Consider the following 15,233-nt stretch of genomic DNA (forward strand, 5'->3'; position numbering starts at 1 on the left):
GAGCAGTCTGCAAAGAAGAGAAGTGGCTCACACACAGAGACTGCATGTGGAGGGATGTGTGGCCCCTAGATATTAATTTGGAGATGGATAGGAGTCTTAAAGAGGATTAAAACTCTATACAGGCTACTCATTTCACATGGCTGCCTACCACCCAGGCTACTGTGTGCGCTCCCAGACGCCGCTCGGCATGGTGGAGATTTTAAATGGTGACAGTTAAAGTACAAAGATGTCCAATCCCAGACTATTTCATGGCATATTTGGCCAGAGCATCCTGAAGGAAATGCAAACTGTCAGAGATGACAGTTGCTGTGAACACACTGCAACAGTGCCCCCCTCTTTTTGTCTACTGGTACTGCACCAACCTCCCCGCTCCTTTCCTGTCAATTCTCTGCCTCACACTTGTACAGCCTGTCATATTGAATATAAAGCTAAAATATTACTACATCAATCGCAATTAAAAATGTTGTATTCCATGTCACACTTTGTGCAGTATAAGGTATACTCTCACCGGACAATGAACAGAGACTTTGCTGGATGGGATGTCTTTGCAGATAGTTTTGATAGGTTTTAAGTTCACAATGTTTGTATACAGTAATTACATACTGTAGCTATACTGTCGTTAAATTGTATACAGTGTAGTGCTTATTGCATAGTGGTTTGCAGTGCAACACCACACCATACGGAGAGTGCAAAGCAGCATAAACAACTAAAATAATAAAAAGCTAATATAATAGTTTTACAGTGAATATTTATACAATTATTTAGAAAACCTTTCATACTATTAGTTTTTATTTGTAAATTGCTGCATTTTTTTTTTATTACACCTGTAAATTAACTTGAACAAATACATTGAAATCTGATTTGATTTGTATTTCACCATAACTATCAAAATTTATAGATAGCAAATGTATAGTGTACAAAGTATTTTTTTCAATCTCACCCTCTTGTGTGAAATTCCATACCAGTCACACCTTGTTTCTCCACAGCTCTTTGGCACCATCCTGTGTTGAGGTGCGAGTCTGTAATGAAGCAGTACAAGTGCAAATCAGTAAATTAGCAGATATATTTTGTCAAATTATAATAGTGTTTTACTAACTACTAAGCAATCTAAAACATATAATAACGATGCGTGCCTTGTTAAAAACGCATGTACAAATTTTGTGGATTTTTTACTTTTATCCCTAAAAAGAATAAAATTATTAAAAACTATCCACTTTTTCACAGGATAGCCGGAATAGCAGCAATAAGCAAATACGGAACTCCAAGTAAGTGCATTTTTAAATATATATATGGTTACAATTCAATCCTTAGAAATCACAGTTATGCCTCTGTTTATAAATCTAAAACACACACGCAAAAGGTTCAAATGTTTGCTTTAGGTGTGAAGTGTCAACTTGACGCAGCAAGTCTTCAAATACACAATCGCATGCTGGCTCACGTTTACTTGTCCACGGAATTATTTTCAACTAAGTTTATTATTTTAAACTCTGCTTATCTTTCCTTTGATTTGATTTCAAATGTGTGCAGCGGATCCCACTTCTAGCAGGCAAAACAATCAATCGGTTGCACGCCAAGCCTCAACTGTGACAAATTGGAATCGCAGATTCATGGTTCATTTATTCAGTGTTGTAGTTAAACACTTACGGAGACCTGATAAAAGCACACTCATTTCTACATTCCAGTTGACTCCAGGCAAGAATTCTTTTAATCCCGTTCAGTCCAGTGAAGCTCACGAGGCCTCTTGTGTAAAACACTATGTGGTCACACAAGCTTTCCCATGGCGCTGTGTGCACGTCTTCACCATCATATTACTACAGTACTACTACTACTACTCCTTAAGACTATATACAAATCTCTGTTATCAGTTAGACGGTAAAAAAAACAGACATTACAGGAAACTCATTAAGGAGTGAAAAGGCTGTGACTATAACCTTGTTTTTCCTTTGCTTGGAAATCATTGCAGTATTGTTGTAAAATAGATGGGACGAAAAGAAATGATGACATCAATGGCAATGAAACGTGGGCGGATGTGATTCAATTCACTCAAATTACAGCTTTTGCACAAAAGCAACAAGCGAAAACATCAAAACAATTTTCTCCTTGCGGTAGAGTCTTGCGCCGAACACTGAATTCCATACTCTGACTTTAAGTGTCAGCGGTCACATGGCGTGTGGTTGGAATGAGTCAAACTATACAGTCTAGTCAGAGACAAACCCGGCAGTCATGAGGCCGAGTCACAACCAACTTTGATGCTTCCATCAACAAGGCCACAGTCACAAGTGCAACCTCAGGAATGGTCAAGAGAGCCTTGTGATTCACTCAAGCATGCGCACAGCACAGGACAAAGGAAATTACAGTAGGGGAAAATAATTAAGTGCGACATTCATTTGAATGGTTCTGAAACACGCATGCAAATACAGTCGCCCCTCGTTACATCGCGGTTCAAACAGCGCTGCTTCACTCGATCGCAGAATAAAAAAATAATTAATAAAGGATTGCTTCGTGGTTGAATATGTTTTTTATTAGTTTAAAACATATACGTATTTAAGCAAATTGTACATATACATGCCCTGAATTAAGCATTTTCAAGAATAAATATGTCTAAATGAAGAAAATGACAAATATAAGGCATACAAAAGACGTGATATAGAGTGTAATACAGTGTCTGTGACTTGTGTGTGCCTTCTGGGAAGTGATGTGTGTGACGTCAGCTAGCTACAGTTGACTGTAGCTGAGGCTTAGCTATAGGCTAGTAGTGTAGACAGCGGACAGCAGCAGCTGCTGTGTGAATGTTCACTGCGTTGGTTATCTTCTTGTTAATAAAGCGATTGAAGTGCATCGTGAGTCCCTCCTTAACCACAAACAGCATCAGAATAGTATTCTACACTGGTCGCTAGGCGTCCGTAACGTTACATTGATGAGACAATAGCCACCGCAGGAAATATGCTGTCAATGCTAACCTGTGAGTCTGTGTTACTGTATTTATGTCTAAATTGGCTTATGGGCATGCCTGCAATGCAGAGCGCCCACTCACAGCTGCAAAGCAGGAGTGAATGGGTACTTTGCATGCAGAGCAGCCCATCTTATTATCCATGTCAGGGTATGGCAACTATATTGGGTAATACAACTGTAAAGGTGACTATAGGGGTGTTATTTCAAGTCTACAGGGCTCTAATAATGGTAAAAAAAAATAATATTGAAAATTCACTTATCGCTGTCAGGTTAATCAACCTCGATAAATGAGGGCCGACTGTAAAACAAGAGTGAACGAGAAAAAGGTGAACGTACAAGACATTCCGGAAACAATATGATGCTGAATTTACAGTGCAGGTTTTGATTGTTTTAGTATTTATTAGAGGTGTGAGAAAGTCAGTGTTTTGCAAGTCTCAAGTCTTTCATCCCAAGTCTCAAGTAAAGACGTGCAAGTCCAGACAAGACAGGAAGAGTCAAGTCCGAAGTCATAGACTTGACATTTTCGAGTCCTTACAAGTCATAAGCACTGTTAAGTGATTACCAAGCAAAATACCATGAGCATGTTGACACATCCCGGTGTTAATCACTGCCTCTCTCCAGCAGTCTGGCGCTCACAGAAATGTAAGTCACATCTTCGTTGTTTGTTCCTACACCTGAATGGACATTAATTGATGCACTCAATCAGGAAGATTCTGTGGGAGCATTTGGTGTCTTCCTAGAAATGACATACCGGTCATGTTAGTTGCATACTTTGAAAGGGTGACTCTTTTGCTCAACACACTCACCGAAAATTTCAAGTATTTTCAAGATCAAGTCATCATCCTACAGTCCGAGTCAAACCCGGGTCATTGATGTCAAAGTCCAAGTCAAGTCCTAAGTCATCAAAATTGTGACTGGAGTCTGACTCACATGACTAGAATCCAAACCTCTATTTACTATTGTATGTATTTTCCAAATACCACTGTGAATTCTTAACACCTGAAAAACAACACTCATGCGCGCATGGCCAGAATGCAGGTTATCAGGCAGTGCCACCATGTAGGAAACAACAATGAATGAAACATTACATTGCTTTTAGTGTTCCTCCAACTGACTCTTGCCCCCCATATGTTGAAATAAAGGACACCTCTGCATTACTCCCCTTATCACCATCAGCAATCACTTTTCCTATTTAATGGTCTATGTTGCCACGTTATGCCACTTCGGAGGAAAAAAAATCTTAATCGTGTCACTTGAAGCATGTGGTGTGAGTCCAGCCCTGGTGTCTTTTTGGATCACATGAATCCCAGCAGTTACCTTCTGCTTCTGATAAACAATGTGAAACATTCACACTAGAGTCTCATCTTCCCTCAAGATAGGTTTGTTGTTTTTTTTTCCCTAAGAAAGCACAACAGTCGCTTATATAATTATCAAATTCTTTTGTGCACTAATGTTAGCCCACATTAGTTATGTTTTGCCAGCTAAAACCATAATCTGATTTTTGTTTTTTTCAGAGAACTAAATGACTGCAGTCTGGATAAAGTGAATTATGGTCTTATGTCTAATGGCTCCTTCAGGCGAACATGTTCCTTGGAATTGGTTCACGTCTCAGTCCAGCTCACAGCTCGGCTGTCAGGTGATCGTCACAAGACCAGGAGGCTTAATCCCACCCAGCTCTACTAAAGCCAGAACACAAAGTAGTGCCGTCCTTAATGTGCATGAAACCAACTGGAACACAAGATGATTCGACTTTAAGTGCCATTTCCACAAATTATCTCTGCATCTAATTTGAAGATACACACACAAGGGGCCGCAGCTGGGTGGATATTCCACATTTGTGCAACGGGAACTAATTTGAATCTGATTTTTTGCCACTGACCGGAATAAAGAAGCAGGTGGAAAATGACGAGCTTGCTCCTTCTTGGCCTCCTTTGCTTGTTCCTCCAGCCTGCTGGGGCTCAATTCCCTCGGGTCTGCTGCACAGTGGTGGGGATCCTGTCCAAGCAGTGCTGCCCTGCTCTAGGCTCCAATCCTGCCAACATATGTGGCACCCTGACAGGGAGAGGAAACTGCACTGCTGTTCGGGTGGACACTAAACCCTGGGGAGGACCATACAGACTAAGAAACGTTGATGACCGGGAAAGATGGCCAACCAAATTTTTCAACCAGACTTGCAGATGCAGTGGTGAGTGATTATACTACTGACAACGCAAAATTGGACCTAAATCCTCAGTTAACCTTCTTCTTGTGTGTTTTAGGCAACTTTGCAGGCTTTGACTGTGGTCAATGCAAATTTGGCTGGACCGGACCAAACTGCGACCAGAGGAAAGCTCCTGTTGTACGAAAGAACATCCACTCGTTGACCTCTGCCGAGCTCCAGGAGTTTCTGGATGCTCTGCAACTGGCAAAGACAACCATACACCCAGACTACATGATCGCCACCCAGCACTGGCTGGGAGTCCTAGGGCCAAACGGAACGGAGCCACAGTTTGCCAACATCTCCATCTACGACTTCTTCGTTTGGCAACATTACTACTCGGTCCGAGATACTCTGCTTGGTAAATGGTCGCATTTCCAAACATTCGAGTAATATGGAATGATAGTTGTTTTTTTTTTTAATCTAATTTATTTATGTATAAGGATAAAAATATAAAACAATGTCATCTTTCCACATTGGCTGTCACCTTGTTAGAACGGCTAAACTATCTTAAGATAAAATAGTATTGATGCGTGACACAGTTCTGATGAAATACACATTTTGGTAATAATCTGCGAGTACTTATTAAAAGCCACAACTTCATTTCAGCTCTACCTATTTTAACAAAAAGAATTCATTTTCTCAATTCCAGAGAGGCAATTTTAAGAAATATTTCCCCATAGGTCCTGGCCGCCCCTTCAAAGCCATCGATTTCTCACACAAAGGACCAGCATTCATCACCTGGCATAGATACCACCTTCTGAGCTTTGAGCGAGACATGCAGGTGTGTACGTTTTTTTGTTGTTGTAAAAAGAAAACTACACAATTCTTCATTCAATCTGAGGTTCAGACTCTAATATGTATAATGGAAGTTTACCTCAACTGATTTACCATGATAGAACAATTATCTGTACCATTATCTGTATAACATTTTAACAAACATGCTAACATCCATACAATGTGTTTTTCTCAGAGGCTCACTGGCAATGAGAACTTTGCAGTCCCTTACTGGAACTTTGCCACAGGGCAGAGTGATTGTGACGTGTGCACAGATGCTCTTCTGGGAGGCCGAAACCCTGATAACCCCTCCCTCATCAGTAACCAGTCCAGATTTTCCAACTGGGGGGTGGTGTGTAACAGGTCTGCAAAACAAAAAACAACAACATTGAGGGGGGATTATACATGGTGCATTGACTGTCACAAATCACAAAAATATTGTGCTCTTCAATTCAGTCTGGATGACTACAATCGCCTGGTGACTCTTTGCAATGGCACCAACGAGGGTTTGATCCAGAGAGGTATCATGAGAGGGGGCAACATGACCATGCCCACCATGACTGATGTTCGAAGCTGCCTTGGTATCAGGGATTTTGACAGCCCTCCGTACTTCACCAACTCTTCCTTCAGTTTTAGGTAGATCTTTAGAATCAGACGGGTTCTGCCATCCATGTCCACTGTTAATGTTCAATTTTTCAACCTACAGAAATGCCCTTGAAGGCTATGATAAACCAAATGGAGAACTTGATGAAACAGTCAACAACCTTCACAACCTAGTACATGCTTTGCTCAACGGAACCAGCTCTTTGCCTCACTCTGCAGCCAATGACCCCATCTTCCTGGTAAGAGTTACATTTCATAAAAGTCAAACTTCAGTTACATTGAATTCACCATGATGCCTTTCAGGTTCTCCATGCTTTCACCGATGCCATTTTTGATGAATGGATGAGGAGGTTTGTTCCATCCAATGCCACCTTTCCCGATGAAATGGCCCCCATCGGTCATAACCGTGACTACAACATGGTTCCCTTCTTCCCTCCCATCACAAACGAAGAGATCTACATCACATCGGAGCAGCTGGGATATTCCTACGCCATTGATTTTGAAGGTGAGCTCGTAGGCAATGTAGGAGTTAAAAGACTTTAGCACCAATGTGATGTGCATTTTACAAAAACTGGCTAGTATTCATGTCACCCAATTGATGAGGCTCACACCGCTTGGGTTTTAGGTGAGGGGGACCATGGTTTTCAACACAAACACGTGTACACATGTATGCACGTGCACATGCACACGCAAAGGGTAGCCAACTGTAATGTGATCGCTCCTCTACAGTTACATTTGGGGAGGAATTGAGCTGACTAAGCAGACACAAACGCCCGACCATATTGTAATTGCTCCTCCACAGTTACATTTTTTCCCTAAAATGTTGGCCTGTTTCTAAATTAAATGACTTGAAAATTAAAAGTGATACATTCATGTTGGCTATTAGTCAATAACCAGTTAATTGCGAAGTCTAACTCGGTCCATCCATCCATTAATTTTCTATGCCGCTTATCCTCATTGGGGTCACGGGGATGTGCTGGAGCCTATCCCAGCTGACTTTGGGCGACAGGCGGGGTACACCCCGGACTGGTCGCCAGCCAATGGCAGGGCACATATAGACAAACAACCATTCACACTCACATTCATACCTATGGACAATTTAGAGTCGCCAATTAACTTAACATGCCTGGTTTTGGAATGTGGGAGGAAACCCAAGCACCCGGAGAAAACCCACGCACACACGGGGAGAACATGCAAACTGCACACAGGTCTTCCCGATCTCCTGACTGTGACTGTGTGGCCAACATGCTAACCACTAGACCACCGTGCGGCCCTCTCTAAGTTTCAATGTTGCAAAAATAACTTTAAAACATCTGGAATTAATGAATGGTCAAAATAATGTCTCTTCTCTATTGGAAAAATCAGCCTCTCTTTTCAAGTCTTACTGGACAAATAAATAACAAAAAAATATGAAATATCAGCTGTATGGCCTCTCAGGGATGCAGCAGTGACTTAATGCAGATCAATTTACCTGCCCAATAGAAAAACTATGGAAACCAGGACATTTTCATCACGTTCTAAAACGCCCCCAGCTAAATGAAGACATGGAAAGAGGACGTGTCCTAGTAAAACCGGACCTTTGGTCACACTGGAGTTAAGACTACCTGGCGCCATAATGTTCAAACTAGTGAGGACACGTTGCTATTACACCATATAAGGAAAGGTTAATAATTCCTACCGTTTATTGAAATTCCCTTTGTTTTTTCCCAGGATCCCACAGCAGTCACAAACAATTATATCACGTAGCACTGTAATAAAAGAAAACAACAACCAACGGTGTTGGGAAATGTCCACAAACGTCCCCATTTGAGCGACGACTTAGCTAACTTAATGTGCCCTATAGGGAAGAGATAATTAAACAGCTTTAAAAACCACACAGTTAAGCGCGTGTTCATCTGGAAGTAGTTTACAAAATATAAATACAAAGTAAGCGGTACACATGGAGTAAACATTAATAACTATTTCAATTAAACGAATCCAGCTACCTGCTGTATGTATTTCTTTTCTATGACCGCTCGTTCTTCTTCTTCTTCTTCTACGGTTGAATCACCCATTTGAACCGGAAATAGAAGACCCTTTAAATAAACTTTCCCTAAAACGGTCCCTGACTGGTATTATTTAACTAGATTTTATTTTAATAAAGTTTAAATATTTGTAAACATTTACATTGTGTTCATTTAATCAAAACAACTCTTAAATAATTAAAAATGTCGCCACATAAAAAATGCATACAAAATGGACACTTAATTAGGTAGACCTAAACTCTACCAAGATCCAAAGTAGCTGTTTTTTTTCTTCTTTACAATTGTAATACAGCCCCGTTTCGATAGGTGTTTATTTAACATCTTTATTGTTGTAGTTTTCACCACACCTTTTAAAAACAACCCAGTAAAGGTGTTCATAAAAAAATAGAAATAGTATTTCTTTAAGATTTAACGTGTTTTTGGCATTTATTTTAAATCCCTCCACAATAAAGAAAAACATAATTACTATATAATACAGTTTAAATATTAGATCTCATTAGATCATTCAGTTGTACCCAATGTTGTACCAGTGATGTTGTTAAGGTTCCATCAAAAGTATATACAGTTTCCTTCCAGTGAAAGTGTACAAGTGTTATCTTGAGTTCAACACAATGATGCTACTAATGCTTGTCTCTCGCTTCCTTTTATTTTTTTATAGCAGATGAAGGTGGATCCGCTGTGTTTGTGCTGGGATCCACCCTCGGGGGTGTCTTCATTGGCCTCCTGGTGCTTCTCCTTATCTTCATGCTCTACCTTCGCCAGCGTAGAAACACTGGCTTTGAACCACTGATAAAAGCTGACTTCACGACTAGGAAGTACACGGAGGAAGCCTAGATTTCTATCGCCGTTGTGGGGCAGCTCGGTGTAACGTGAGCGAAATGGAGCATGTGTTATCAAGGCCTGACTGAAACAAGAGGAAAACATTAATCTTGTAGATGACAAAATGAGAATCGTGATAATAATGATCGAGCCTCTCAGCAAGTAAAAGTCTGACTGAATTTATGTAAACTTGTTTGGAAACAATGGTGTAAAAAAACCACAAAATGCATGTTTTTAACAAATATTTATTCTTGACAACAGTACAAAAAGCACTGGATGCAATCACCTTTAATTGCATTGACTAGTAAGGCATATTTGCTTATCCGGTTCTTCATTTGAATGTAACGTCATACAACAACAACAATGCACTGATTTAAAAAAAAAAAAGAGTTGATGAAGCATTTCCTTGCTGTGTTTTTCCAGTTCATTTTTCTTTTTCCAACATTTTATTGCAAAAATATTAACCATTAAAGGCTGGAATAATACAAAACATAAAAAGCATTCTCTGTGAGATCATTGTAAAGAAACATTTTAATATATATTTGCACTGTATAATGTGTTTGAAATGAAGACAAGCTAATGTCTTGGAAAAGCGGGCCTGCCAGCTCTCAGAGAATGTGCACACAGGCTGGTTTTGTCCACAAACACACCACCCATCCTCAGCAGGCAGCACCGGTACGCTCTGCTGACAAGATGCATTCAGGCCTGTCCGCTCTCCACTCTCCACGGATTCTCATTTCACAGGTGACTGTGGTCGGCTTCCAGCCCGCCTGTGCTGCACACACGAGCATTCAGGCTTCACAGACAAGACCCTTTTCTTTGCATTTTGACGCTTCCTCTCTTAATAATCCCCTCACATTCTGCATTATTGTGCCACTACTTCCACAGAAATGGCACACTGAGATGTACAAAGTACTTTTTGTGCTTTTCAAACATTTCAGGGAATGCCTTTTTGGGGACCTTCCTGGGAATGCTATTGATGCAGTATTTAAAACAAAACATCACTTTTGCGCTTGTTTCGAAAAGACTTACAATCAATATTCATGAGACCGTTGCAAAACTCAAACATTAGGGTACACTAGCCTCTGTCACACTGCATTCGCGCCATAACAGAAGAGCTGACGTTCATCCACCTGTGCCTTTTATTCAGAACACAGCAAAGTGAGATACAGTCATACATACAGTTGGTATGATTTGGTTTTCATCAAAATTTTCACCAAAATTTTGCCTCAGTTTTTGTACACTGTCTCGGTTTTCGTACAATATTGCGTTTAACAAACAAGTCCGTTTGTCCTGTACTGTATTGTTGGGGTACACAAACAAACATGTTGCTGACTCACTGTCCGTGCGTTTTTTATTGCACGCGCCTGCTAAATAACCTGCCATGGGGCCAAAGAAAGTTCTGAGTGCCAGCGGTTTGATAAAGGTGAGAAACACTATTGAATTTAATTTCCCCAAGATGCACAGGAAGTCTGCATCAACAGTAAGTTCCACCCATTCGTCATTTATAATTATTTTGCATTGTTTTAAGTAAAACTATAATTATTCTCTGTCAAACGTAACAGATACATTGGATTTTTATTATTATAGCAAAAATGACCTAACTTTCGTACGTTTGGAATTAATAACGAAAAACCAATAACGAAAACTGAGGTACAATTGCATTTCCAAAACTCTGTGTGCACATTCATACGTTCATACGCGGTATCTCACAATCACATCGTTAGCTGCAGAAAGACACTGGGACATACGTCTGGTGTGACGTAGAAATACTTGCCAGGCAGTGAAAACAGTGAAGGGAGCATCAGGTGTTACAATTCACATGTTGGTCACAGAATTGCGAGGGTTCCCTTTCATACACGCACCGTTCCGCCTCTGTTACGGCACTGATACCAACCATGAAGCAGGAACGTTGCCAGGTTGTCTCTGTAACCCAATCCCTTGCCTTTCATACAGAAAGCTAGATTTTAAGGGCAGTGTAAAAAGAGCTAGTGGCATAGTGTGGGGTAAACAGAGGCAAAGTGTGTGTGTGTGTGTGTGTGTGTGGGGGGGGGGGGGGGGGGGGGGGGCAAATTACAAAAGATTTGACTAAGTTTGGAGAACATTATTTGGAGAAAATATTTTTCCATGCCACTGTTGTACTGGGCAGCTTGCCTGAATGAGTTGTGCCATAGAGGAGTTTTGTGTTGGACTTGACAAGACAGGAAATTAGTTGAGACTGAATCAAAAGCGCTTGAAAGCAAGTAGTGCACTTCATTGTGATTATTCAGTAACAGTTTCATACAATCATTATAAGTCGTGCCCCAACAAAAACAATGTGAATTGTTTTGTATTGTATTTCAAATCCCAGTTATTTTGGCCCACTTCAGCATTGCAGAATGCAAGCAAGCATCACAGTTTGATTTACTGTCATCTGAAAATAAGGCAACACGCAACCATTATTGTCTAAAAAGCTGGCAACACAAGTGAGTACACCTCACAGTGAACACGTCCAAATTTCGTCCAAAGTGTCAATATTCATCATTCAGTAAGTACTAGGGGTGTCTTAGAATAATTGACAATTAAATTCGGAGGAGTCTGATTTGACGTTCAGTATCGGCATCAAGGCTCATCATGGACTACATGGCTGGTGCTGAGTATACATTTTTACAAAAAATGTCTGTTTGTGTTATAAATAGCCTATTTTCACACTAAACTGCCTAATTTTTACTTATAAAGAATTGAACTGAATTGACCTACACTTACCACGCATTCAAATTAAAATCACCCGCTTCAGTGGAGCTGAGGCGAGTGCCAGCTGTGAGCACTTGGAAGACCGTTGACGTCGACGGACTCATTGGCTCGTAATGGCTACTAAAAAACAATCCAAAGTGTGGAAGTATTTTCAAAAGGTTAAATACGACTCCAGAAAGTGAGGTGCAACTTGCGTCAGCAGCTTCTAACGTATCCAACATAACCGACATCATTGGATCATCATTGACTATCATTGAATGTCATTTCAAACAGGTAAGGCTGTTACACCAACTTCATTTTATATGCCAACAGTGAATTTTAAGGCAAGAAATTAGGCTGCTAACTGAGCGTTTTGGGAAGTTGTTGTTTCTCAAGCCATGCTGTTCCTATTCTATGTGCACTTTTCTGATGTGGGCCGACAACACAGAGTTTCGGTTTCTGTGTCACTAAATAAATTAAGGTGCTGTTGTTGCACACCTACCATGTTTTTTTGTTTATCAGAGTGTTTTAGCCCAATTCTCTGAGGTCGAAAAAGGTGCAAATGAGATGTGTGGGCAATATTAGCCAACTATTGGCCAAAATCTAACAAATCAGATTAAACTACGAAAATCCTTAGTCGAAGATACCATCACCATCAGGTTCCTCAGCAAGACACGTCATCTTGGAGGTGTGTTTGGGCTCCTCATCATGCTGGAAAACTGCTGTGCAGCTCAGCTTCCTGAGGGAGGGGAACATGTTCTGATTCATAATGTCACAGTACATGTTGGAATTCATGTTTCTCTTAATGAACCGCTGCGCTCCACTGCCAGCAGCACTTATGCAGCCGTAGATCATGACGCTGATTATCTTGCTACTCATTTGTTGTCAGCTATTTATACAATAATGCATATGTGTTGAGTCATTTTCATCCATCCATCCACCCATCTTCGATGCCGCTTATCTTCACTAAGGTCGCGGGTATGCTAGAGCCTACCCCAGCAGACTTTGAGCGAGAGGCGGGGTACACCCTGGACCGGTCGGAGTCATTTTTGAAAATGCAGGTTGTACACAGACTACTCTAAAATGTAGGCAAGTTACATTTGTATAGTAGGGGCCCTTAAGATATACAGTACTGTAACACAAATGGTTGCTGAAATGTGAGGGGTATACTCACTTTTTCTGTGACTTGTTTCATTTCCATCCATTGCGTTTCAAATGTTATACTTAAATAACATTTGGTGCAACCTTTAGTTGTCAATACACACATTTGAAATGCTTTGACACACACGCGGTTATTTTTTCCCTAACACAAATATAGAAAATAATGAAAGTGCGTGCTATATTTGTCCACATGGAGACAGACATTACTGCCTGCCGTATGTGCAAAGAGTTTTTTTTTTTATATAAAATAGTTTTAATCTCTGCAGCAGAGTTTGTGGGATCAGCATCAGCGTTGGTCAGAGGAATGATGCCATGAGTCTATGGATGGGAGTGTGCATTCTTTGGGAAAGTGGGAATATCAAAGACTGGTAAGTCCCAACCTGTTTCCCCCCAGCATTATCTCCAGCGCATGTGGAGTGCCAAGGCTGAGAGGGCCAGCGCAGTTAAGAGGCCTAGAGGGGACGCACAGGCCAACGACGCGCCACCGACAGGCCCGCTCCGGTCTGCTTCCACAAGAGGGGCTTCGGAAGCGGCCACATCCACATCTGTGGGGGGGCAGGCCTCTGTGCAGCCACTTCCGCTGCCTGAACCGCTGCCCTCATCACCTGGAGTAGTAAAAACAAAACAAGTTCCAATTTTTTTCACGAGCCTAACATGCAGAAAAATACAAAGACCAGAATTTAGACAACATTTATAGTGTACCCTAATGTTTTTAGCTTCTCATGGGTTGTGTACAAAAGGCTTTGGAAGACATGATAGCTTACATGTAATACAGATATACTCAAAGTTTTATAATCATTAGACAACTGCTCAATGACTCGTTGCTATGTCCCGGTCATGCCCCTGCAAAGATGCTTTGCTTAATGGAGACCATGTTTTTCGACCTTTCTTACTCAAATTCTACACAAGTGCTTGTCAGACCAAAGAGTGACGATTCGGCGAAATACCCTACGTTACAATGGGTGTGTTTTGCAGAGCGAAATGCAATGTGAATTATAACAGAATTATTACAGCGCCATCATGTGGCATATTGGCCACAAAATAATAGCACAGGAAATACAGTGGAAGCACCCGTTTGCCAATTTTTTGTCCTTTTGCCCTCAGGAGTAGAAGAGTTAGCTTAGGCATCGCCACAATTGTGTATCAAGTGTCAATTTTTGTCCAAATTGTGCGGACTGTATGCACTTAAAGTAGAGTAAAATATTGCTTTTTTTCCCACATTTCCTGTGATCTGGAAATGTGCAATAATTATGACACTTTGTGGAGGATTTTATTCCATATTGGTGAATTCATTACGTAGCTCATCAGTTGATCAAAAGTTAAAGACCGCAGCCTTTGAAAGCCAAAATCTTCACATAAATGTGGAAATGTGGATTTAATATTATTTTCTGTCAGGTATTCACAGTGTCTTGATGGCAAAGGCAAAAAGCCTTCTCTCTTTGAACATGGTCGGATTGTTGAGCTGCATAAGCAAGACCTCTTGCAGTCATTTTTACATTTCTTAAAAGATCCTCAGATCCTAAATAAAAAAAGTGGTCGACCCAAACAAATTTCACTGGCCCGAGCCAGAGGAGCCAGATGTCCGTCAAGACAAGGGACAATCCTCGGCCGAAATGAAGGTTGTTACTGGTGCAGAGTGCTTTCCAGTAACCATCAAGAGTTTTAAGAAGAAAAAATGTCTTCAAAGGCCTCAAACATGGGACATTGAAAGGTGGATGAAAGTTTTATTCTCTGATGAGAAAATATGTAACCTAGACAGTTCTGATGGCTTCCAATGTTACTGGCATGACAAGGAGATCCCACCTGAGATGTTTTCCACACGGCACAGTGAAGGGGGCGCCATCATGATCTGGGTTTCTTTTTCCTTCAGTGGAACAATCGAGCTTCAAGTTGTGCAGGGGCGTCAAACGGCAGATGCCTATGTCTCCACATAGGCCGATGTCGCAGGGGGCATCCCTCATGACTGAAGGCCCTCATCTGTGTGGTAA

The 15,233-nt window shown here is 41.0% G+C and overlaps 2 protein-coding genes and 1 long non-coding RNA gene across 6 annotated transcripts in view; 1 reads left to right on the forward strand and 2 right to left on the reverse strand.

Moving 5' to 3' along the window:
* LOC129187578 (uncharacterized) overlaps positions 1-8,575 on the reverse strand; it is a 29,593-nt gene extending 21,018 nt beyond the window's left edge. Inside the window, exons 1-4 of one of the 2 annotated variants that reach the window (XR_008572437.1) lie at positions 8,515-8,575; positions 8,208-8,277; positions 6,159-6,291; positions 941-1,019 (exon numbers count right to left, since the gene is read on the reverse strand). This is a non-coding gene — a long non-coding RNA (uncharacterized LOC129187578). Of the gene's footprint in view, positions 1-940; positions 1,020-4,831; positions 6,292-8,207; positions 8,278-8,514 lie in introns of both variants that reach the window. The other variant, XR_008572438.1, reaches the window with a different exon arrangement.
* Positions 4,641-9,866, forward strand: dct (dopachrome tautomerase). 2 transcript variants are annotated; one of them, XM_054787071.1, is made up of 8 exons: positions 4,641-5,137; positions 5,211-5,510; positions 5,833-5,933; positions 6,123-6,289; positions 6,383-6,562; positions 6,633-6,768; positions 6,833-7,034; positions 9,215-9,866. In XM_054787071.1, the coding sequence occupies exons 1-8, from the start codon at positions 4,855-4,857 to the stop codon at positions 9,385-9,387; spliced, it is 1,542 nt and encodes a 513-aa protein (XP_054643046.1). In that variant the 5' UTR covers positions 4,641-4,854; the 3' UTR covers positions 9,388-9,866. The 2 variants fall into 2 exon arrangements, with proteins under 2 accessions (XP_054643046.1, XP_054643045.1); XM_054787070.1 differs by having other exon boundaries at positions 4,643-5,137; positions 9,212-9,866.
* Positions 9,867-11,447: 1,581 nt separating this feature from the next.
* gpc6b (glypican 6b) overlaps positions 11,448-15,233 on the reverse strand; it is a 95,889-nt gene continuing 92,103 nt past the window's right edge. The window contains exons 10-11 of one of the 2 annotated variants that reach the window (XM_054787069.1): positions 13,626-13,850; positions 11,448-12,823 (exon numbers count right to left, since the gene is read on the reverse strand). In XM_054787069.1, coding sequence (XP_054643044.1) covers positions 13,642-13,850 — 209 coding nt within the window. In that variant the 3' untranslated portion in view covers positions 11,448-12,823; positions 13,626-13,641. Of the gene's footprint in view, positions 13,851-15,233 lie in introns of both variants that reach the window. The other variant, XM_054787068.1, reaches the window with a different exon arrangement.

Source organism: Dunckerocampus dactyliophorus, chromosome 9, assembly GCF_027744805.1.
Source record: "Dunckerocampus dactyliophorus isolate RoL2022-P2 chromosome 9, RoL_Ddac_1.1, whole genome shotgun sequence".
NCBI classification, from domain to species: domain Eukaryota; kingdom Metazoa; phylum Chordata; class Actinopteri; order Syngnathiformes; family Syngnathidae; genus Dunckerocampus; species Dunckerocampus dactyliophorus.